Below are 25,592 nucleotides of genomic sequence, written 5' to 3'. Positions count from 1 at the left end.
TGGCGTTCTACGGATAGGAGCGTGGAATGTCAGATCCCTTAATCGGGCAGGTAGGTTAGAAAATTTAAAAAGGGAAGTGGACAGGTTAAAGTTAGATAGATATAGTGGGAATCAGTGACGTTCGGTGGCAGGAGGAACAAGACTTTTAGTCAGGTGAATACAGGGTTATAAATACAAAATCAAATAGGGGTAATGCAGGAGTAGGTTTAATAATGAATATAAAAATAGGAGTGCAGGTAAGCTACTACAAACTGCATAGTGAACGCATTATTGTGGCCAAGATAGACACAAAGCCCATCCCTACTACAGTAGTACAATTTTATATGCCAACTAGCTCTGCAGATGATGAAGAAATTGATGAAATGTATGATGAGATAAAAGAAATTATTCAGGTAGTGAAGGGAGACGAAAATTTAATAGTCATGGGTGACTGGAATTCGAGAGTAGGAAAAGGGAGAGAAGAAACACAGTAGGTGACCATCGATTTGGGAGAAGAAATGAAAGAGGAAGCCGTCTCGTAGAATTTTGCACAGAGCATAACTTAATCATAGCAAACACTTGGTTCAAGAATCGTAAAAGAAGGTTGTATACGTTGAAGAAGCTTGGAGATACTGACAGGTTTCAGATAGATTATATAACGTTAAGACAGAGATTTAGGAAGCAGATTTAAAATTGTAAGACATTTCCAGGGGCAGATGTGGATTCTGATCACAATCTATTGCTTATGAACTGTAGATTAAAACAGAAGAAACTGCAAAAAGGTGGGAATTCAAGGATATGGGACCTGGATAAACTGACTAAACCAGAGGTTGTACAGAGTTTCAGGGAGAGCATAAGGGAACAATTGACAGGAATGGGGGAAAGAAATACAGTAGAAGAAGAATGGGTAGCTCTGAGGGATGAAGTAGTGAAGGCAGCAGAGGATCAAGTAGGTAAAAAGACGAGGGCTAATAGAAATCCTTGGGTAACAGAAGAAATATTGAATTTAATTGGTGAAAGGAGAAAATATAAAAATGCAGTAAATGAAGCAGGCAAAAAGGAATCAAACGTCTCAAAAATAAGATCGACAGGTAGTGCAAAATGGCCAAGCAAGGATGGCTAGAGGACAAATGTAAGAATGTAGAGGCTTATCTCACTAGGGGTAAGATAGATACTGCCTACAGGAAAATTAAAGAGATCTTTGGAGAGAAGAGAACTACTTGTATGAATGTCAATAGCTCAGATGGAAACCCAGTTCTAAGCAAAGAAGGGAAAGCAGAAAGGTGGAAGGAGTATATAGAGGGTTTATACAAGGGCGATTCACTTGAGGACAATATTATGGAAATGGAAGAGGATGTAGATGAAGATGAAATGGGAGATAAGATACTGCATGAAGAGTTTGACAGAGCACTGAAAGACCTGAGTCGAAACAAGGCCCCGGGAGTAGACAACATTCCATTAGAACTACTGACGGCCTTGGGAGAGCCAGCCATGACAAAACTCTACCATCTGGTGAGCAAGGTGTATGAAACAGGCGAAATACCCTCAGACTTCAAGAAGAATATAATAATTCCAATCCCAAAGAAAGCAGGCGTTGACAGATGTGAAAATTACAGAACTATCAGTTTAATAAGTCACAGCTGCAAAATACTAACACGAATTCTTTACAGACGAATGGAAAAACTGGTAGAAGCGGACCTCGTGGAAGATCAGTTTGGATTCCGTAGAATTGTTGGAACATGTGAGGCAATACTAACCTTACGACTTATCTTAGAAGAAAGATTAAGAAAAGGCAAACCTACATTTCTAGCATTTGTAGACTTAGAGAAAGCTTTTGACAGTATTAACTCGAATACTCTCTTTCAAATTCTGAAGGTGGCAGGGGTAAAATACAGGGAGCGAAAGGCTATTTACAATTTGTACACAAACCAGATGGCAGTTATAAGAGTCGAGGGGCATGAAAGGGAAGCAGTGGTTGGGAAGGGAGTGAGACAGGGTTGTAGCCTCTCCCAGATGTTATTCAATCTGTATATTGAGCAAGCAGTAAAGGAAACAAAAGAAAAATTCGGAGTAGGTATTAAAATTCATGGAGAAGAAATAAAAACTTTGAGGTTCGCCGATGACATGGTAATTCTGTCAGAGACAGCAAAGGACTTGGAAGAGCAGTTGAACGGAATGGATAGTGTCTTGAAAGGAGGATATAAGATAAACATCAACAAATGCAAAACGAGGATAATGGAATGTAGTCGAGTTAAATCTGGTGATGCTGAGGGAATTAGATTAGGAAATGAGACACTTCAAGTAGTAAAGGAGTTTTGCTATTTAGGGAGTAAAATAACTGATGATGGTCGAAGTAGAGACGATATAAAATGTAGACTGGTAATGGCAAGGAAAGACTTTCTGAAGAAGAGAAATTTGTTAACATCAAGTATAGATTTAAGTGTCAGGAATTCGTTTCTGAAAGTATTTGTATGGATTGTAGCAATGTATGGAAGTGAAACATGGACGATAAATATTTTGGACAAGAAGAGAATAGAAGCTTTCGAAATGTGGTGCTACAGAAGAATGCTGAAGATTAGATGGGTAGATCACATAACTAACGAGGAGGTATTGAATAGAATTGGGGAGAAGAGGAGTTTGTGGCACAACTTGACAAAAAGAAGGGACCGGTTGGTAGGACATGTTTTGAGGCATCAAAGGATCACAAATTTAGCATTGGAGGGCAGCATGGAGGGTAAAAATCGTAGGGGGAGACCAAGAGATGAATACACTAAGCAGATTCAGAAGGATGTAGGTTGCAGTAGGTACTGGGAGATGAAGAAGCTTGCAGAGGATAGAGTAGCATGGAGAGCTGTGTCAAACCAGTCTCAGGACTGAAGACCACAACAACAACGACGCCTCTGTATGAGGCCTATTTTCTCGTATCTTATCTTTGTCAGCTTCAAATGCCGGTTCTCTAAACTTTCTCAGTAGTGATCCCCTTTTGGGTTCTCGAAGCATCTCTGTAACACTTAAGTTTTGTCCTAACCTAACAGCAGCAAATCTAGCAGCCCTCTTCTGAATTGCTTCGATGTCTTCCTTCAATCCAACCTGCTACGGATCCCAAATACTTGAGCAATACTCAAGAACAGATTGCACCAGCGTCCTATATGCGGTCTCCTTTACAGGTGAACCACTCCTTCCTAAAATTCTCCTAATAAACCGAAATCGACCATTTGCCTTTTCTACCGCAGTTTTCATATTCTCATTCCACCTCATATCGCTTTGCACCGTTACTCTCAGATATTTAAACGACTTGACTGTGTCAAGCTGGACACTATTAATACTGTACCCGAACATTACAGATTTGTTCTTCCTGCTAATCCGCATTTACTTACATTTATCCACATTTAGAGCTAGCTACCACCAATCACACCGTCAGGAAATTTTGTCTAAGTCGTCTGGTATCTTCCTAAAGACGTCAACTTCGACACCTCACTGCACACCAGGGCATCATCGGCAAACAACCGCAGACTGCTGCCCATCCTGTCCGCCAAATCATTTCTATATAAAAATAACAATTTTGATACTGTGATGAATCTGGATTTGCTGGTCAGTACCATCAGAGAGACGCAGAAAGTGGGATTTGTTGTAGTTGGTATTGTATCTGATCTGGGAAGTAAAAATGGGTAAGTGTAGAAGGAATTCCACATCGACTACACAAACACGTACTTCATCAACCCTAACGATGAAACAAAACGTGTTTGGGTATTTGCTGATGTACCACATATGTTGAAATTTTTGAGAAACCACATTTTGGATGATAATTTTTGATTAAGCTATGGAAAAACAATAACATAATGCATAATCGAGCAGCTGTTGTTGAAACATAATGGCGAGTTAAAACTCTGCCCTAAAGTTACTACTCATCATCTGACAGTTTGTAACGTCTACGCTTCTGCGCACGATACTTATTATAGCCTGTACTATGGTAAGTTGACGGGCTTCACCTTATAAGAAAGGATTTTGGTTTATATGTTGACCGCGTGTACCTGAATGGAGGCAAAATCATACTTTCACCCACTCAGTAACAACAATAATACGTCAAGCAAGTCTGAAGTGCAACTACACGTCAGGACGGACAATAAACAACACCGCAGATGCTACCAAATGGTTAATAATACGGTCGCCAGCCTAATTAGGCATTAACTGAGTTTCTTCCCAGTATAAGTTGAAGTACGTTCATACAAAACAACACGTAACAACACTGCTTACTATGGTAAATTTCTGTACTAATATGGGCAAGCCAAAAATACACAACAATACACTATAATGTTTACTACAAACTTCGTACTGTCTATTGATCTGATTAAAATCGGGCATAGGTTACCCTAGAAACAGCACTTTCGAAACACACATACAAGGTCAATTTTGAAAAAGGTAAAACACTAATAAATTTTGATTTTATATTGACTTTAACTTTGCTGGTCAAATCAGTTCAGTACACTTCAGAATTTAAATGAATAGAAAAGAAAAGGGGGGAGGGGGGGTGGCCTGAAACTGTTATGATCACTGTACTGACATTTTGGTTATTTAAATCATTAAGCACTCAAGATTTCCAATATATGATTTACTATTCTTTTTGTCTTATTTCTTGCTCATTTAACTACCTTTATTTTTGTCTCAAATTAATTAAACTTCATTACTAAACCAATTTCAACATTATCTTCCAACTTTGCCAGACCTATATATTCATTAACAACAAAGTTCTTTAAACATCATTCTAACATAGATGGGTCAGCAGGTAAGTATTATTAACATAAACTTTAAATCTTCATTTCGGGACACTCGGATTGCACAACATGTGGAAAGGATCCTGTCTAGGTTAGTGATGAGGATAATTAAATGATAGGACAGTTCTGGTAAAAGTTAAGTTGTTATTGAACAGTCAGGAACAAAAGTAACACTGGTCCACACGAATACAGTACTAAAAGTTTCAACCTGTTCGTATCAATGCGGCGGTTTGCGGGCGGCGAGATGGCGAGGCGCAGAGCACACATACAATCACAGCTATGGCTCTTGATGTATCGGCACTTTACTTCTTCATAGCGTCGCAATATTTTTCCATTTAGTGCCTATAGAATTTTGCCATGCTGTATAGTCGTCGGAAACGGCACATCCGAGGCTCGATGAAATCACGTTTTCCAGGAGAGCCTCCTCGATCCAGAACGTGTTGCTCAGATCAAAGCCTAACTCCGACTACTACTGCTGAGCCCGTTATGCCATTCCGCGCCCGTGTGCATTTTCCCGCGTTCGCCTGCCATCCACCTTTTACCGCTCCCCTACAGACAGGGTATTCACCAAAGGTTTTGCATTCCACATATCCTAATACATTGCCTATGTATGGACCAGGCGCATAAATACAACTTTAACATCTTACAACAGTTTCAACATTTCTTACATTTCCATTTTGTTATAATATTGCTTGCAATTTGACATAAACATTAATATTCACACCGAAAATTGGTTACAGTTCCTTTAATATCATGGCATGAAAAGAAAAAGAAATGAAATCAGAACATCGATTACACTAATTTAACGAAAATCAGAAGAAAAAAATTATTATATGTACAGTTGTTGTTGTTACACATGCCCCTGTTTCCAGTAAATTTCACTAAGTGCAAATTTGATGGGAACACTAATTTTTATATTTATACAGTGGTTCTGAATCTTTGTGTGAATTTCCCATCCAAAAAAAATTTATACCACAAGCTTCCTTTCACTCACATTATATAGGTCTACACTTTTTAACATATCAAGAACATTTACTTATCATTTACTTAAGTGCCTTTGGCACAGTCCACTCTCCTATCACAACATTATTTAAATAGAAAATTACTCATTTTTACTAAATTTCTCAAAGAAATAATTTCAAAATCTGGAACACAAACATTTAACTACAAAAGCAAATGCAAATATCTATATACACTATAAGACAATTTATTGCTGCTTGCATTGAATGGCATCCCATTTCCTTACTTACAAAAAAAATTACACAATAATATTTAGAAAAATCACTACATATATTTGCTGCCTATTATTCAGATTTTGGGCAGTCCATTTCGCATCATTTTACCACATCACCTGTACCACACTCACAATTCTCCATTGACCATTTATCTGCCCTCATTGGTGTTTGGCAGTCCTTTATATTATGGCTCATACACTGCCCACTTTAATTTTTTTTACAGTCCCATCTTTTATTTGGCTTGCAGCATTTACCCTTTCTTTTCAGCCCTATTTTCCATACATCTTTACATTTACAGTACATTTGGTAATCTGAAACTCACATAAGCACATTAGCACACTGATATTGGTACACATATGTTTACAAAGATTAGTTACATTTGGAATAAATTAGTTTCAGCATAAGATACAGCATATTTAATGCAAATTGCTCTCTGAGAGTACTTAGGTCACTCACTCCTAGGAACATACAGTTTCCGGTCCACAACATTTCTTACACCTAAAGGTCTCTTGGATTTTGGGTAGATCAGGTAGTAAGCATTATCGTGTGGAATGTTCTGTATTATATACGGTCCATTATAAATGTATTTAAATTTGGAAATTTCATGGTTCAGTTCACTAGACGTTTCGTGGGTTTTTAAAAGAACATAATCCCCAATTTTAAATTTTGAAACTTTCAGATTTTTATCGTGTCTTTTAGATCTAGATTCAGCTTCTTGCTTTGCCCTTTTTCTGACTAATTATTTCTTTTGACTCAACCCCAAGCTTGTACAAGGTGGAAACTCTAGTTTTTCCTCAGTTAAACTTTTACTCCTGCTGCCTAACAAAATTTCTTCCGGTGGGAACCCAGTAGTTTCATGATGTACTGTTCATGACATTCTCAAAGTCCAATATAAATCTGCCCCAGACTCTAAATCATGCCCCTTCCTGTTTTTTCCACAACGCACATTGGTCGACTGTGACATTGTCCCAAGATACGTTCCATCCCTGTGAACCATTTATATCTGGCGGCTTTTTCGGTTTCTGGAGTTCAAAGTCTTTGCTTACTTGAACTCTTTGTAAAATAAACACTGAGTCGTCAGGTGGCTCTTTCTTTCTTTGTTCAGTCTCAACATCTGGATTTTGTTTTGAAACTTCGTCATCAGTAGGTATAATATCGCAATTAGCTGTACCCCCATTATTTTCACCAGTACCGAAATATTCGTCATCTGAACAATCGTCAGAATCCGACCATTCTGGATCGCTTTCAGGTTCTAACATAAAAGCTTTTCTGAGACAGGCACTAAGTTCTCCCTCTGCATTTTCGTCAGGCTTTAATTTTAATTCAATATTCTCTTTTAGCAAAACGGCCTCATTATCAGCTTTACTCACATCCACTGTTACTTCATATTTAGTGTGATCCTCGTGGACTTCAATTACTTTTAGGTAATCACCTGCCTCTTCCCCACGGTGCCTTTCGGTAGCAGCTTGCACTGTTGGCGGATTATTAACAGAAGTTACTTCCTCGTCAATGCTAAGGATTTCACCCTCCAATTCCTTCCTATCTTTCACCTTCGTCCTATTGGCAGCACGCGTGCTTTGCGCGGCGCTATTTACTCTCTCCTCTTTAAACTCGGGCCACGTCACCTTATCGACGTCCCTACTACCTCCTTTTTCACTAATCACCTTCCTTGCCTCATACTCCTTCTTAAAATCCTCCCACTCACATTACTTGAGGCCCTTGTACAGATCATCGATCTGCACACGCCAATTACTTACTTCCGCTAATTCATTCTTGCCATTTACTTCATTGCTAACACTGCTAACCGCACCTCTCTGTGTACCCACTGTTTCGTCCATTATTTCCTTTGCCACGGAATTATTACTCGTAAAGTTTTCATTAGCTCTGACGGCTATATTCGTATCTAATGCTTCCGCATTGCTAGCGGCTTTTCTCTGAACAGCTGTTCTGCTAGGCTGGGCCGTTGCCCTCTGATGCTCCACTCGCCTGTTAACCTGTAGCACTCTGCGCAGCGAAGATGAGTCATCTATGTGCGCACCTGACGCTTGCTCCGCAACGACACGTTGCGTCGTTCCACTCCTGTCTCTAACCTGTCTCATAACTTTACTGTTAGTCCGGTAACATTTCTTAAATCGGGGCCAGTATATATTGTCCGCTTCCATTTGGCCCTCAACGTTCGCGGAAATTAGTTTCCCGCGTCGGTATTATTTTGTGCGGTGTACCCTCTACCGCGACCTGGATAACTTCCTCGTCCTCTTCCTCTGCCTCTACTTCTTTGTGTCATATTGATGCGAAACCCATCGCCGTCGTTTCTCTCGTCATGATTACGATTGTTTCTGTTACCAAAATTTTTATAATTGGCACGACTTTCGCGCCAATGGTCTTCGTCTTTGACCCTTTCGAGAAACGCTTGGAAGCTGCGATGATTGCTTCCCACGTATCTCTTCGAATCTTCTGGGAGCTTTTTATATAGCCCCCATATGATTTCCAAATCGGATCTTCTCCCTCTTAAATGCGTCAACTTCCGGTACCAATATTCGCAGAAATCTTTCAAAGAATTCCTGCCCCTGTTATCATGATGTTTGGCCATGATAAACTCGCGCCACAAATGATCCTGTTTTTGTTTGGACCAATATTCTTCCGTAAATTTTTGCTTAAATTCTTCGAACGTCATTCGTTCAGTATTCATATTAATTCCCCAACGCTTAGCGTCACCTGCTAAGGCGCTAATTACTACGTTTATCTTTTCCTGATCAGACAAGTGTTCAGGAAATACCCTCTCACAATTTTTGATGATATCTAACGGATGTCATCCATTATGTTTCTTGGCGGGATCGAAGCGTTCCTCACCTTCCAATAGCTTCGTAAGTGGTGTGCCATAATAGACAACAGAAGGCCTATCTTTAATTTTACTCTCAAGATCGAAAATTTTGCCTTGAATTTTCGATGTATTTTGTTCACACTTTTGTACACATCTGGTTGATTTTTTGCCTAAATCTCTTTCAGTGTCTGAAACTGCCTTTTTCAATTGTGATATTCCGTGTTGACATTCGTTTACGATCTCAGTTTTAAGACCGAAAACTTTTTCGTCTACTTTTGTTTCAGCTAGAGGCTCTACTTTCTCTTGGATGCTGAGAATTTCAACATCAAACCTACTGTTAATGTTGTCAATTTCCCCCTGCATAGTATCCATATTTTTGTTAATTGTGTCAATTTCAAATTTCATAGTATTTGCTACAGAGCTTAAACTACCCACTTTTTGTTCTACCTGTTCTATTTGTTTACTAATTTTAATTCCTTGCTCTTCTATCTGTGTTTTGAGCTGATGGCTCTGTGTTTTAAGCTGCTCGTCAACGTGTGTTTTAAGCTGACTAACCTGATTACCGACTTGTTTTTGAAGCTGATCATTCTGTCCTGCAATTTGTTTGGTTAATTGTTCAAATAAATCGTTCATGCTTAAAATTTTCACAATGTTTTGTTCTACTGAATCTGTGTGTTCCGATCCTACTTCAAAAGTTTCTTTCAGTTCTTTCTTTATTTGTGGTGAATCAAACATGTCAGTGGATTCGTTCACGTACCCACTATCATCTACAAAGTCATCCTCTACTTCCTGTTTTATCCCTTGCTGTGTTCGAGGCACTCTCGACATTTCAATCTGTTCGTTAACATGTTCGTGATACTGTATGTACGCCAATTGTCTACCGCTAACGCCGTCTGTTATCTGGCTGCGTACACTCCTGTCATTGCCAGCCGCATTTTCCATTTCGCTCGGCACATCTACTGTTTCTACGTTCTTGTCCATACTGAATGCCAATTACACCTCTTCACTGTACTTGACGTTCACTGCTATTTACTTTACTGAATATTATTACAATTCGTGCCACTGAACATCCACTGTTCGGTATTCACATTAATTTGTGACCGACAACAACTGGATGTCCTGTCACCGGAAGCCACTTGTAACACTAAAGTGACACACGCAATATGTCATTAAAACTTATACTATGGTAAGTTGACGGGCTTCACCTTAAGTGAAAGGATTTTTGTATAGTCATTCACCGCGTGTATCTGAATGGAGGCAAATCAGACTTACACCCACTCAGTAATAACAATGATACGTCAAGCAAGTCCGAAATGCAACTACACGTCAGGACGGACATGAAACAACACAGAAGATGTTACCAATTTGTTAATAATACCGTCGCCAGCCTAATTAGGCATTAACTGAGTTTCTTCCCAGTATAAGTTGAAGTACGTTCATACAAAACAACACGTAACAACACTGCTTACTATGGTAAATTTTAGAACCAGAAAATCTACTGAACTAATGATTTCACTTTCTGTACTAATATGGGCAAGCCAAAAATACACAACAATACACTATAATGTTTACTACAAACTTCGTACTGTCTATTGATCTGATTAAAATCGAGCATAGGTTACCCTAGAAACAGCACTTTCGAAACACACATACAAGGTCAATTTTGGAAAAGGTAAAACACTAATAAATTTTGATTTTATATTGACTTTAGCTTTTCTGGTCAAATCAGTTCAGTACACTTCAGAATTTAAATGAATAGAAAAGAAAAGGGTAGGGGGGGGGGGGCCTGAAACTGTTATGATCACTGTACTGACATTTTGGTTATTTAAATCATTAAGCACTCAAGATTTCCAATATATGATTTACTATTCTTTTTATCTTATTTCTTGCTCATTTAACTACCTTTATTTTTGTCTCAAATTAATTAAACTTCATTACTAAACCAATTTCAACATTATCTTCCAACTTTGCCAGACCTATATATTCATTAACAACAAAGTTCTTTAAACATCATTCTAACATAGATAGGTCAGCAGGTAAGTATTATTAACATAAACTTTAAATCTTCATTTCGGGACACTCGGATTGCACAACATGTGGAAAGGATCCTGTCTAGGTTAGTGATGAGGATAATTAAATGATAGGACAGTTCTGGTAAAAGTTAAGTTGTTATTGAACAGTCAGGAACAAAAGTAACACTGGTCCACACGAATACAGTACTAAAAGTTTCAACCTGTTCGTATCAATGCGGCGGTTTGCGGGCGGCGAGATGGCGAGGCGCAGAGCACACATACAATCACAGCTATGGCTCTTGATGTATCGGCACTTTACTTCTTCATAGCGTCGCAATATTTTTCCATTTAGTGCCTATAGAATTTTGCCATGCTGTATAGTCGTCGGAAACGGCACATCCGAGGCTCAATGAAATCACGTTTTCCAGGAGAGCCTCCTCGATCCAGAACATGTTGCTCAGATCAAAGCCTAACTCCGACTACTACTGCTGAGCCCGTTATGCCATTCCACGCCCGTGTGCATTTTCCCGCGTTCGCCTGCCATCCACCTTTTACCGCTCCCATACAGACAGGGTATTCACCAAAGGTTTTGCATTCCACATATCCTAATACATTGCCTATGTATGGACCAGGCGCATAAATACAACTTTAACATCTTACAACAGTTTCAACATTTCTTACATTTCCATTTTGTTATAATATTGCTTGCAATTTGACATAAACATTAATATTCACATCGAAAATTGGTTACAGTGTCTTTAACATCATGGCATGAAAAGAAAAAGAAATGAAATCATAACATCGATTACACTAATTTAACGAAAATCAGAAGAAAAAAATTATTATATGTACAGTTGTTGTTGTTACAAGTTTCCGGAAGGGATTGACAGCACGTTCATCTTGCCTGCCAGCTCCTTCTTTCGTAATGTCTGAATAAGAAGATATTATGGAATTTTTTTAAGTTGGTAAACGATACGTTTAACGTCATCAGTTCGAGGATACCTCTTGGCAAGCGACCAGTTTCAATTTTACTTCATTTATTTACTAGTCAAGTTCCGTAGGACCAAATTGAGGAGCAAATCTCTAAGGTCATGGAACGTGTCACTACATGAAACTACAACATAAACGTAATAACAGATAAAAATAAATATTCAGGAACCTGAAAAAAGTCAGTTCATTAGTTTAAGTAAACGCTATCAGCAATAAAATAAAAACCAGCTTATTTCTTCAAGGAACTCCTCGACAGAATAGAAGGAGTGACCCACGAGGAAACTCTTCAATTTCAATTTGAAAGCGCGTGGATTACTGCTACGATTTTTGAATTCGAGTGGCAGATTATTGAAAATGGATGCAGCAGTATACTGTACACCTTTTTGCACAAGAGTTAAGGAAGTCCAATCCAAATGCAGGTTTGATTTTTGCCGAGTATTAACCGAGTGAAAGCTGCTTATTCTCGGGAATAAACTAATATTGGTAACAATAAACAACAATAAGGAATATACATATTGAGAGGTCAATGTCAAAATACCCAGACTCATGAACAGAGGTTGACAAGATGTTCGTGAACAACACCACTTATTGCCCAAACCGCAGTGGAGTGTGGCTTCAGTTGCCCGAGAATGCAGTTTTGTGTGTGTGTGTGTGTGTGTGTGTGTGTATTTGTGTGTATTGTTGACGGAACCCTAAATGGCTGAAAGCTATAATTTTAAGAGTCTTTCTGTTGTGCCTATCTGCGACTCAGCATCTCCGCTATATTCTGAGTAGCAACTTTCCGTCGCATAATATTGTTACATTTCATCCTGGATTTTCCATTGTTTGATTAAACTGTTCATAAATCATCTTGAAGCTCCATTGGCCAATTTGACAGAAAACAATTGTGGTTTCTGGTAATTTTGACATAGATTTTCTAAAAACTCTTCCAGTAAAACTCTATTACACTCAATAACATTGTAATTCAATCTATTCCCTTCAGTAAACTTTCCAGATAGGACAGCTGAATGCTCAAAGACAGTCATTGATAATATTTTATAACCAAATCAAAGGAACAAAATCATATCACAAGGCCAGTCATCAATAACCTATCAGATCATAACATGCAGATCCAGGTGCTAGGCATAAATCTATCAAAAATTTAGTACTTTAAAAAAGTGCTCAGTAATATGAACTGGAGAGATGCTTACACTAGGTTCGTGAAATGAATGAAAAATATAGCACATTCATTTATACAGTCATTACCTTGTTGGAAAGCTCTTCCCTCTAAAGGTAATTCAGATTACAAATCTCTTTAACAACTATTTTATATCAGTTACAGATAATATGGGAGTGTCAGGGTTAGAAAATAATGCCCTAGAATACCTAAGACTAACCTTTATAAATAGCTTCAGTTACATGAATAGGGCAATCACTTAACAAGAAATAATGTCCATATTAAAATCTTTTAAGTTATGGGAATTGAGATGTAACGTACAGTAATATCGAACCCAACATTAAGTACTCGCTCGTTTATAATGAATTAACTTTATTTTGATCATGTCAGTACAAACACATCCGCTCGAATACAGAGTTTGGAACACACTGAGATCAACAGTTTTCAAAGAAGTTCGTTCTCAAAGATGAGGCAGTCGACTCTTGCAGTCGATAAGCGCCACAGAACCCCCACCTGTAATGCGGAGCATGGTAAGGATGATGAGAGGCGTGTGTGAACCCGGCCGGCTGATGTCTCAGGTGCAAGTGACCGATTGTGTCGTGGCAGGCGCTAGTGCGAGGTGGGATCGGACCGTTTCTCGATGCCTTGGTAGGCATGACCAGCAGAGGGAAGGAGGCACGGAAGGCGTCCGTGCTGATGGCACGGTGGAAGCAGAAGGCAGCGGCGTGTCGGTGGGGAGAACATCGTCGTGCTGAGGCCGTGTGGAGCAGTGGGGTTTCGATCCGATCAAAGGCGCGGAGTACGTCGAAGATGCGATGCAATGTATTCCTAAAGTATTTGCTGGTGAGCACCGCGGTAAGTGCAATGTGTCTGGTAACAGTTTGTTATTGGCCATATGACATAAAGAAGCAAGCATGCTATGGCTTAACAGGTTGTGTAAGAGATGCCGGATGAGCAACACTTGCGGCAATGACGGAGTTATAGAGGTGCTTGATGTCGCAGCAGGGGAGAACACAGCAAGCTGCACGTGACTGACCTTGGCGACGGATGACTTTGGTTTAGACAGAAGCATCACCTCAGAGTCCGTGGATGGTGAGTGTGTTACAGCAGTAGATGGCAGGATGTTCCGAATGGAGTTGACAGTGTCGGTGTTTTGATGTACAAAACAGCTATGATCGAAGATTGGGGGGGGGGGGGGGGGCGTGGCCGTGAGCCCTTTGCCTGAGGCATGGCGACAGCGAGAGGTGGTGGAAGGCGGACGTGGTCGGCGAACCCATGGTCGGAGCAGGAAGGCGATGAGACGTAATGTGAATGTGAAGAAGTCGAATTGGCAGATGAGCTACTGGTCCGTGGCGAAGAGGCGACACAGTTCGATGGAACTGGAGCTGCGTGTGTGCTGTCACTGTCGGTGCTGCAGTCGAGTCGTAAGGCTGCAAGCTGCTCGCGCGAAACTGCCGCACGGTCGTGTTTCGGAGCGGAAAGATACTCACTTGTTGAAGCAGAAATGGCAATGTGTTGGTCGTACATTGCGGAGGTAGTGAAGAGGGCGGCAATGCAAGCGGCACTGGAATGCGGCTGGTTATGCCGTGGTACAGAAACGAAGTGTCTGGAACTACCAAGGAAAGGTGGCAGTGGCGTAAATAAGTTGCTTGTATCACATCAGTCACGTAGAATTTCCACTTCAGCCGGCGTGATGATGACAGTTGCGACATATGGGACATAGATCCATGTAGCGTAATCGTCAGGGTATTAGTTGTAGCTGGTAGTAATGGCAAAGGATCATCAGCATTCAGAGGCAAAACAATGACAGGAGCATCTTGTTGCATGTCGTGCTCGGTTGGTGTCGGCTGCACCATGTGTAACTGATCTTGTACCAACAAGTTGTATGTCGCAATTTGCTCACGTAGCTGTTGCAGTTGTTCAGGCGAAAATGTATGTCGTGAAGCAGTCTGCTGTGTATCACTGAGTAAGATGGGGTCGAAATCAGAATCTGTCTCTATCAAAGGGTAACCTGGCGTACAAGACAAGGTCGGCGGCACAGTATTGACGTAACAGTTCGAGTAGAAGAGATCGCGTGAGCGATCGCGAATGTGAAACTCAGTACTCAACGGCGGCGGAGTGAGAACACGTTCACTGCTGTATGAAGCATTGATACGGCTGAAAGCGTCTTCTAGGGTGGGTGAACAAGTTGCGGGCGCGATCGAGTAGTGAACGGCCAGGTGGTAAGCGTGCGTAGTGTCGGCGAGTTGCTGACGAGATGCGGGTGCGGTAGCCGTGGCGGGATCGTATGTCGCGCAGCTGTTTGTTTTGACTTGGTCGAGGTCAGTGAGCCAGCAGGCGGCGGCCGTGACGTCACTGTCGGTAGAGGTCGAGCAGAGTCGGTGCAGCTCTGGTGCTGCGTAGAGGGAGGCGTGGCACATAAAGTGTTGCACTGAGAAACTGTCTGCATTGTCGTAAGTGTAATTGGTTCATTGTCGTTGATCGGTAGGATGTCGTTGATGAAATTGTTCCTGTGATGTTGGTGACAGGCACTGAATTAAAGCGGCTTTCGCTCTGGTGTACTTGTCACTCAAATTGTCACAGATAATGTCCGTAATTACATAATGATAGTCCTTTAGGTGCCTGAAGAGTACGAGGTATTTTTCACTTTGATCGGTGATGCCATAAGAGGAGAATATATACTCCGCGGCCATGAACCACATTGGAAGTTGGTCCGAGAGAAATGTTGGTAGTTGAATGCTGCAAATGAGCGACAAGCATGGAGAAGTGGCGGAAACGTTGGCGCGAACATTCGAACTCTGGAATACGGGCTGTGTGGAAACCGGGTCGACCGAATATGCACGCGGCGCGGAAGATGTGGTAGCCGTGAGAGGCGTTTGTGAATTCGATCAGGCATGTGATTTAGCCATAGTTCGGAGTTCGTGCGAACTGGGATTTGCAACATAGTCCCCGTTTCTTGCAGTCCATTGTTTGGCATGATGGTCCGGTGTTGAAGCACTGCACTGACGAATGTCACTGTAATAATTATCACAGAAAAGCAAGTCAAAATTGTCCAAATTAATCGGCGAAGGAGCACTGCACTGTCCGGAAGTGAAATTACCAACGTGTTGAGTGGGTTTCGACAGACAATGTGTGCACCTCGGTTGCATTGTCGATGTGTTAGAATGGTGATGAAAGTTAGCAAAAAGCACGATTCACACACGAGTCGGGAATTTACACACTAATTACACTTCCTGTACATTGCATCTAGATGCGGCACAATGTTAAGTCGATGGACGTAGAAATCCGACAAAGGGTTTCTGCATTGTTTGTCCATGGTGATGTTCCAGCACACATTGCTGGCGTGCTCTAATACAGAGTTTGGAACACACTGAGATCAACAGTTTTCAAAGAAGTTCATTCTCAAAGATGAGGCGGTCGACTCTTGCAGTCGATAACCGCTACAAAGTCAAAGCATTTTAGTGGTTATGATGAAATATCAACAAAGTAAATTAATGAGTGTTCTTGTAAATTTAGAAACTCTTAAGTTATTTGTACAGTAAGTTTTTTATCACTGGAACATTTCCTTATCAGCTCAAATTCACTGACATTAAACCACTGTTCATGAAACGCCATCAAACTACAGCCTAAATTACACTTCTGCCAGCATTCTTGAAAATATTATGAAAGATAATGTTGTTTTTGTGGTCTTCAGTCTGAAGACTGGTTAGATGCAGTTATCCATGCTAGTCTGTCTTCTTCATCTCTGAGTAACTGCTGCAAGCTATACTCTCTGATACTCTCTGCTTAATATATTCATCTCTTGGTCTTCCTATATGATTCTCCCCCCTCCCCCCCTCCCCACTCCCCACCCCAATACACACACACACACACACACACACACACACACACTCTTCCTTCCAGTATAAATTGGTGATCCCTTGATGTTTCAGAATGTGTCCTATTAACTAATCCCTTCTTCTAGTCAGGTTGTGCCACAAACATCTTTTCTCACCAATTCTATTTAGTGCTTCTTCATTAGTTATCTGATCTAACCATCTAATCTTCAGCATTCTTCTATAGCACCACAATTCAAAAGCTTCTATTCCCTTCTTGTTTGAACTGTTTGTTGTCCATGTTTCACTTCCACTTTAAACTGTTTGTTGTCCTTGTTTCAAGTCCACACTTGTCAACACTCCATACAGATACTTCCATAAAAGACTTTGTAACACTTAGTTCTATATTTGATGTTAGCAAATTTCTTTTCTTCTGAAACACTTTTCTTGCAATTGTCAGCCTAAACTTTATATCCTTTCTACCTTCACCATTATCAGTTATTTGGCTGGCCAAATAGCAAAACTCATCTACTACTTAAAGTGTCTCAAGTCCTAATCTAATTTGGTCAGAATATTTGATTTGACTACATTCCATTACCCTTATTTTGCTTTTGTTGTTCATCTTATACCCACATTTCAAGGCACTGTCCATTCTCTTCAAATGCTCTTTCAAGTCATTTAATGCCTCTGACAGAATTACAATGTCCTTGGCAAACATCAATGTTTTTGAAACTTCCTGACAGATTAAAACTGTGTGCCTGACCGAGACTCGAACTCGGGACCTTTGCCTTTCGTGGGCAAGTGCTCTACCATCTGACCTACCAAAGCACGACTCATGCCCGGTCCTCACAGCTTTACTTCTGCCAGTATCTCGTCTCCTACCTTCCAAACTTTCCACAAGCTCTCCTGCGAACCTTGCAGAACTAGCACTCCTGAAAGAAAGGATACTGCGGAGACATGGCTTAGCCACAGCCTGGGCGATGTTTCCAGAATGAGATTTTCACTCTGCAGCAGAGTGTGTGCTTATATGAAACTTCCTGGCAGATTAAAACTGTGTGCCCGACTGAGACTCGAACTAGCTCAGATGGTAGAGCACTTGCCCACGAAAGGCAAAGGTCCTGAGTTCTAGTCTCAGTCGGGCACACAGTTTTAATCTGCCAGGAAGTTTCATATCAGCACACACTCCGCTGCAGAGTGAAAGTCTCATTTTTGGATCAATGTTTTTATCTCTTCTCCCTGAACATTAATTCCTCCTCCAATTTTTTCTTTGGTTTCCTTTACTATTTGCTCAATGTACAGACTGAATAACATTTGGGGAGAAGCTACAACCCTGTCTCACTCATTTCTCAATCACAACTTCCATTTCATGCCCCTCAACTCTTATAACCACAATCTGGTTTCTTTACAAGTTGTGAATAGTCTTTCACTCTCTGTATTTTACCCTTGATATCTTCAGAATTTCAAAGAGATTATTCAGGTCAACATTGTCAAAAGCTTTCTTTAACTCTACAAATGCTATAAAAGTAAGTTTACTTATCCTTAACCTATCTTCTACGAGAAGCTATAGAGTTAGTCTTGCCTCACATGTGGCCACATTTCTCTGGAATCCTAACTGATCTTCCCCGAGGTCAGCCTCTACCAGTTTTTCCATTCTTGTGTAAAAAATTCATGCTACTATATTTCACCCATGACTTATTAAACTGATAGTTTGATAATATTCTCATCTGTCAGCACTTACTTTCTTTGGAATTGAAATTACTACATTCTTCTTGAAGTCAGGGTACTTCACCTGTCTCATATATCTCACATGCCAGATGGAAGATTTTTGCCATGGCTGTTCTTACAAAGGCTGTCAGTAGGTCTGAGGACTCCTGTCTACTCCTGGCACCTTGTTTCAACTTAGATCTTTCTGTGCTCTGTCAAATTCTTCTTGCAGTATCACGTCTCCCAGCCCCTCTTCGTCTACATCCTCTTCCATTCTATAATATTGCCTGCAAGTTCATCTCCCTTGTACAGACCCTCCATATACTCCTTCCACCTTTCAGTTTTCTCTTCTTTGCTTTGGACTAGATTTCCATCTGAGCTCTTGTTATTCATATTGTGGCTTTTCTTGTCTCCAAACGCCTCTTTCATTTTCATGTAGGCAGTATTTATCTTTCACCTCATGATATATGCTTCTATATCCTTACCTCTGTCTTCTAGCCATTCCTGCTTAGCCATTGCATTTTCTGTCAGTTTCATTTTTTAGACTTTTGTACTCCCTTTTGCCTGCTTCATTTTCTGCATTTTTATATTTTCTCCTTTCATCAGTTAAATCCAATATCTCCTGTGTTATCTGAGGATCTCTACTAGGTCTTGATTTTTTTACCTGTTTGATCTTCTGCTGCCTTCACTGTTTCATCTCTTAACCTACCCATTTGACTTCTGTCACATGCCTTTCCCTCAGTCTAGTCAGTCATTGCCTAATGCTCCCACTGAAACTTTCAATAAGCTCTAGTTCTTTCAACTTATCCAGGTCCCATATCCTTATTTTCTACCTTTTTCCAGTTTTTTCAGTTTTAATCTACAGTTCATAACCAATAAATTGTGGTCAGAGTCCACATCTGCCCCTGGAAATGTCTTACAGTTTAAAATCTGGTTATGAAATATCTGTCTTATCATTATATAATCAGTATGAAACTTTCTAGTGTCTCCACGTGTCTTCCATGTACACAGCTCTCTTTCATTATTCTCAAATGAAGTGTTAGCGATGATTATAAACTTGTATTATTGTGCAGGGTGAGTGCTTCATGTCTATCTTTGTTACAGTAATGCATTTGCTATGCTGTTCATAATAGCTTACCTTCATTTCTGTTTTCTTATTCATTATTAAACCTACTCCTACATTGTCCCTAGATGACTTTGCACTGAATTCACCAGACCGGAAGCCGTATTCCTGCTACCACCAAACTTCACTAATTCCCACTACATCTAACTTTAACCTATCCATCTCCCTTTTTAAATTTCCCTATCTACCTGCCCGGTTATGGAATCTAAGATTCCATGCTCTAATACACAGATCAGTAGTTTTGTTTTTCCTGATGACAACATCCTCCTGAGTAGTCCCCACCCAGAGATCTGAATGGGGGATTATTTTACCGTGGAGTATTTTACCCAAGAGGATGCCATAATCATTTAACCATACAGTCGAGCTGCATGCCACCAAGAAAAGCTAAGGCTGTAGATTCCCCTTGCTTTCAGTCGTCCACAGTACCAGCACAGCAAGGCTATTTTTGTTGACATTACAAGGTCAGATCAGTCAATCATCCACACTGTTGCTCCATCAACTACTGAAAAGGCTACTGCCCCTCTTGAGGAACCACACATTACACATTTGTCTGGCCTCTCAGCAGATAGCTATCTGATATGGCTACACCTACACTGTGGCTATCTGTATCACAGAGGCACACAAACCACCCAACCAATGGCAAGGTCAGTGGTTCATGGGGAGAAAAGGTAATATATAGGCCACTTTTTAACCATCTAACTATCTGACTTCAAATAATATACTATCAATGATACAGTTTGGATTTATGAAGAGTTCTGATACTGAAAATGTACTTTATTTATTAAGTAATGACTTCCATGCTGCAGGTATTTTCTATGATTTGTCAAAGGTATTTGACTATACAAACCACAATATTTTAAGTAAGTTGTAATATAACTGTGCCACTGGCAGTACCACAAAATGTTTGAACTCATATCTCACAAACAGGAAACAGAGGGTAGCAGTACTAGAGACCAGTGAATTAAGCTGTCAGTCGTCATCTGATTGGGAAGTACATAATTATGTGTAGTGTCCCACAAGTGGCTGTCTAGGGCCATAACTTTTTCTTGTGTACATGAATGACCTCTCATCAGATACACTGACAGCCGAAGAGTTTGCTTTGCTTGCACATCATGTAAGTATTGCAGTAAATAACAAGTCAACCAAAGTTTTAAAAACTACTGCTAATGACATTTTCCTGGACATCAATAAATGGCTTATAGCCAAATCACTTGTAATTAAACTTTCAAAAGACCCACTACATGCAGTCCACTAAATGTAAGAGGTTTCCACCCAACATATGCATAAAGTGTGAAGAAGCACAGATAGGAGAGGTCTCGCAGTGTTAAAGTGCCTGGGGATATAACTTGAGAGGGGTAAAAGGAAACAAAAAGTGTTCCTTAACGTTAACACTAAACGTTTCTCATAATCTGACTCATTCCACATCAGTTGAATAAAAGAACTGTTCAAATGTTCTTTGGAACATGTACCTAATTAAGTTGGAAAAAGTATATCACAGAACTGCTGAAATGCCTAAACAAATCCTTATTTGCAATGTCAAAATTATCAGACATAGGTGACATAAAAATAGAAAAGCTCACATATGGAGCTTACTTTCATTCCATAATTTTGGGCTCACTCTTCAAGTAATATATTTCAGTAAACAGCTCATTTCACAAAATGTATACTAGGAATGAGAACAATCTTCATAAAGACTTAAAGATACTTTTTTTTTGCCCAAAAAGGGATCCACTATTCAGAAACACACACCTTCAATAACTTGCTAAGAACCATACAAAGTTTTGTTACAAATAAGTTTCAGTTTAAGAGTGCCCCAAAAACTTACTTGTGACCAACTCCTTCTATTCCATTGACTAAATTTGAAGTGGAACCAGCTGATGTACTGCATGTATGTATTATTATTATTACTATATTTTTATCAGTATCACATAATAATGTTCCACATCCACGCATGTTTCCTCAGTACAGATCCATGGAATGAAGAGTCAATTTAGTCTGGTACCAGATCCTTGCCCAAGAATACATCAGTATAAATGTAAAATACTCATCACACAAGACATAATCTTCCTAGAAAACCCCTTTGTATGCTTTTGTAATTGGATAGATAAAAAATCTACTCACCAAGTGGTGGCTTGGGGACACATGTATAAAAAAAGTTTTTACTTATACAAGCTTTTGGATCCAGTGACTCCTTCTTCAGGCAGAAAGGTTGAAGGGGAAGGAATAGAGGTGTAGGAATAGGATTGGAGAAGCTTAGGAAAAGGGGTGGAGTTCAGAAAAGTCACCCAGAACCCAAGTCAGGGGGACTTACCAGATGAGACGAGTAGGAGAGACTGATTGTTGGGGACTTGTCTATTGATGAAATCAGTCTATAGAGAAGAATTTTTAATTTAGTTTCTTATTCGCATTGGCATTCCCTATAAGCTGTTTATTATTCTTGTTTGTTTGCTTTATTTTTATTACTAAAAACCGTGGCAGAATATTTGTGAACTTAATGGAATACTGTTATTAGTTATAATAATTGGCTAAATTATTAACTGATTTGTTTGAGGTAATGAATTTTAATGTTGCAGAACCAGTTAGTTTTGATGTGGTGGAGAAGACTGCCACTGCTCGACGTGGTGATCAGGTAATGTTACAGTGTGATATCAGAGGAGACCATCCTATTCAGGTTGACTGGCTCTTCAATGGACAACGGTTGCATCACAGTTACAGGTAAGTAATTCTTTTTGAACCAAATATCGTGAGTCTTACAGATAGATCAAAGTGCAGACACAAATGAATGCTTGGCATGAACTGCCATAAAAGTAATAGAAGGGCACAAAAAGTTCAGTGAAGCTAAATTTCGTAATTTGTGCTATTTATGGTGTAATTCATATAGAATATTACTTTCACTATCTTGTCACTGTTACTGCCACAAATCTTGAAGACCACATTTAAAGTTGTTGTGTAGTCCAGTCTTGAGTCATTCAAGAATGTTGTTGAGTTCTCTTGAAGTTAAAAGAATTTGGAGACCAGCTGATTGTAAGGGATCATAAAAATAACATGGAGGTATAGATTCAGTCACTTTCTCCATGTTCCAGTCTTAAGTCTAATGAGGAAGAGAGCTGGTGCCATGTAGTACCTTCTATTGTGAACACTAAACTGGTTTGTAGAGCATATTTTTTAATTGTGCACAGTGGTTGCCCAAATGGATTGTGTACTTGTTGTTGTCTTTAGTCCTGAAACCGGTTTGATGCACTTCTCCTTGCTACTCTATCCTGTGCAAGCTTCTTCATCTCCCAGTAACTACTGCAACCTACATCCTTCTGAATCTGCTTAGTGTATTCATCTCTTGGTCTCCCTCTATGATTTTTACCTTCCACGCTGCCCTCCAATACTAAATTGGTGATCCCTTGATGCCTCGGAACATGTCCTTCCAACCGATCCCTTCTTCTAGTCAAGTTGTGCCACAAACTTCTCTTCTCACCAATCCTATTCAATACCTCCTCATTAGTTATGTGATCTACCTGTGGGCGGCTGGTGGTAATTGTTTTGGTGGTTTATATAAATATGTTTGGTTGTTGAAACACTGCTTTTCATGGCCGATTAACCATATGTGCGGCGGCGGGTGGAATTATTGTTGTTAAATGTTCCTATTATTTAGAATGTTAATTATGCTGTCTTTCGCCGTTCTCAACACTGGCTCTCTAACTACAATATTGGCAACCAGAAAGTGATTAGCAAAACGTGAAGCCTGTAATTAGAATTCCTAGTGCCCACTTCGTGTGAGAATACACTTATAGTTACAGCTTATAGCTCTGAGGAATTAGGAGATTGTCCGGGATTCATAATCAAAAACGGTCGTAAAAAAAAACGTTCTGTATTCTGAAAGTCACAAATGAAAACAAAAGAATCCACACAATCTAACTAACAGAGCAGTTCAGAGTCTAATGCGCTGATGCCACTAAAATTGTCCGAATTAACTGTTTAAATGAATGCTCGCCATAATTTGATGATAATGTTCATCAAACGCCACGCTAAATAATGGTATAATGTCTGTCCCGCGATGGCACATGAAAATACGACACATGCAAACTGAAGATAAATAATTAAAATCATCCCAGAATTAACACTTCACTCGAAAATGATTTCATGGTTACGCGTATCCCGAGTAACTTAATACGGCATCCGAGGCCGTTTGTAGCAATGATACTGACGCGACGCGATTCCTGACACAGATGGCGTGCTATTCAGCGTCTGTAGAGAACTGGGGCCTTGCTTCCTCATGTAGCATTCTTATATATAAAGCCGCGGTGCGGACGGTTAAGGGAACGCCTGATCAAATCGGCTCTCCCGACTAGCCGCTGGGCTAGTAATGCACCACATTAGGTTACCGAATAAATCATAGCTTCTTTTGCTGATGCCCAATGAAGCTCTCAATTTAACACACAGGTAAGTAATCATAATAAAAGTCTGAGGTGGCTAAGTAAAATATTTTGGGCGAGAGAATTAATTTAATTACACTGCACGCAGTAGACGAGCTCTGAACTGGCCCTTTGGAGATACGCTATCGCTATTGTTTTATAGTTATTCAAATGAAACTTCTCACATCCTTATGGTGATAGCGGATCTCCATTCTACTTAAATATAAACATCCTAGCCTTAATTACTAGCCTACTTAATCTATCTTGCTTCCTCAAGTTTTGAGACGAAAAACAGAAAATCATGAATTTCCACTAAAATTTTAATTTGTTAAATCCAAAGTACTGTTTTTATTAAATAATTATGAAAAAGGAATCTAATTATAAATTTTGAATTCTCTAGCTCTTTTCTGTTGCGCCAATGATTTTTACAGAAAACGTCCAAATTTCGAAAATGGTTAAAGTTATCAAACTGATATTCAGCACATGTTGATTTAGTATTACTCCTGACATACTAGAAACATTTTACGTTATTTACTTGATTTTTAAAGTATTGCGCAACATTTATGATGTCAGAGCTAGTTACAGCGGATTGGCTGGCACACAATGGAAAGACATGCGAATGTACTACAGCGTGAGTAGGCTGCTTCCCTACATACCCATCTAATCTCCAGCATTCTTCTGTAGCACCACATTTCAAAAGCTTCTATTCTCTTCTCATCCAAACTATTTATCGTCCATGTTTCACTTCACATGGCTACACTCCATACAAATACTTTCAGACACAACTTCCTAACACTTAAATCTATACTTGATGTTAACAAATTTCTCTTCTTCAAAAATGCTTTCCTTGCCATTGCCAGTCTACATTTTATATCCTCTCTACTTCGACAATCATCAGTTATTTTGCTCCCCAAATAGCAAAACTCCTTTACTACTTTAAGTGTCTCATTTCCTAATCTAATTCCCTCAGCATCACCAGATTTAACTCGACTACATTCCATTATCCTCGTTTTGCATTTGTTGATGTTTGTCTTATATCCTCCTTTCAAGACACTATCCATTCCGTTCAACTGCTCTTCCAAGTCATTTGCTGTCTCTGACAGAATTACAATGTCATCGGCGAAGCTCAGAGTTTTTATTTCTTCTCCATGGATTTTAATACCTACTCCAAATTTTTCTTTTGTTCCCTTCACTGCTTGCTCAATATACAGATTGAATAACATTGGGGAGAGGCTACAACCCTGCCTCAATCCCTTCCCAACCGCTGCTTCCCTTTCATGCCCATCAACTCTTATAACTGCCATCTGGTTTCTGTACAAATTGTAAATAGACTTTCACTCCCTGTATTTTACCCCTGTCACCTTCAGAATTTGAAAGAGAGTATGCCAGTCAACGTTGTCAAAAGCTTTCTCTAAGTCTACAAATGCTAGAAACGTAGGTTTGCCTTTCCTTAATCTAGCTTCTAAGATAAGTCGTAGGGTCACTATTGCCTCACGTGTTCCAATATTTCTATGGAATCGAAACTGATTGGCTTCTACCAGTATTTCCATTCGTCTGTAAAGAATTTGCGTTAGCATTT

At 39.8% G+C, this 25,592-nt stretch overlaps 1 protein-coding gene across 1 annotated transcript in view; it reads left to right on the top strand.

Annotated features, from left to right (window-relative positions):
* LOC126263057 (Down syndrome cell adhesion molecule-like protein Dscam2) overlaps positions 1 to 25,592 on the top strand; it is a 551,657-nt gene that overhangs the window by 287,826 nt on the left and 238,239 nt on the right. Inside the window, exon 15 of the mRNA XM_049960035.1 lies at positions 22,181 to 22,322. Coding sequence (XP_049815992.1) covers positions 22,181 to 22,322 — 142 coding nt within the window. The remainder of the gene's footprint in view (positions 1 to 22,180; positions 22,323 to 25,592) is intronic.

The sequence above is a fragment of the Schistocerca nitens genome, chromosome 1 (genome assembly GCF_023898315.1).
Source record: "Schistocerca nitens isolate TAMUIC-IGC-003100 chromosome 1, iqSchNite1.1, whole genome shotgun sequence".
Lineage (NCBI taxonomy): Eukaryota > Metazoa > Arthropoda > Insecta > Orthoptera > Acrididae > Schistocerca > Schistocerca nitens.
This window is presented reverse-complemented; position numbering and strand designations above follow the sequence as displayed.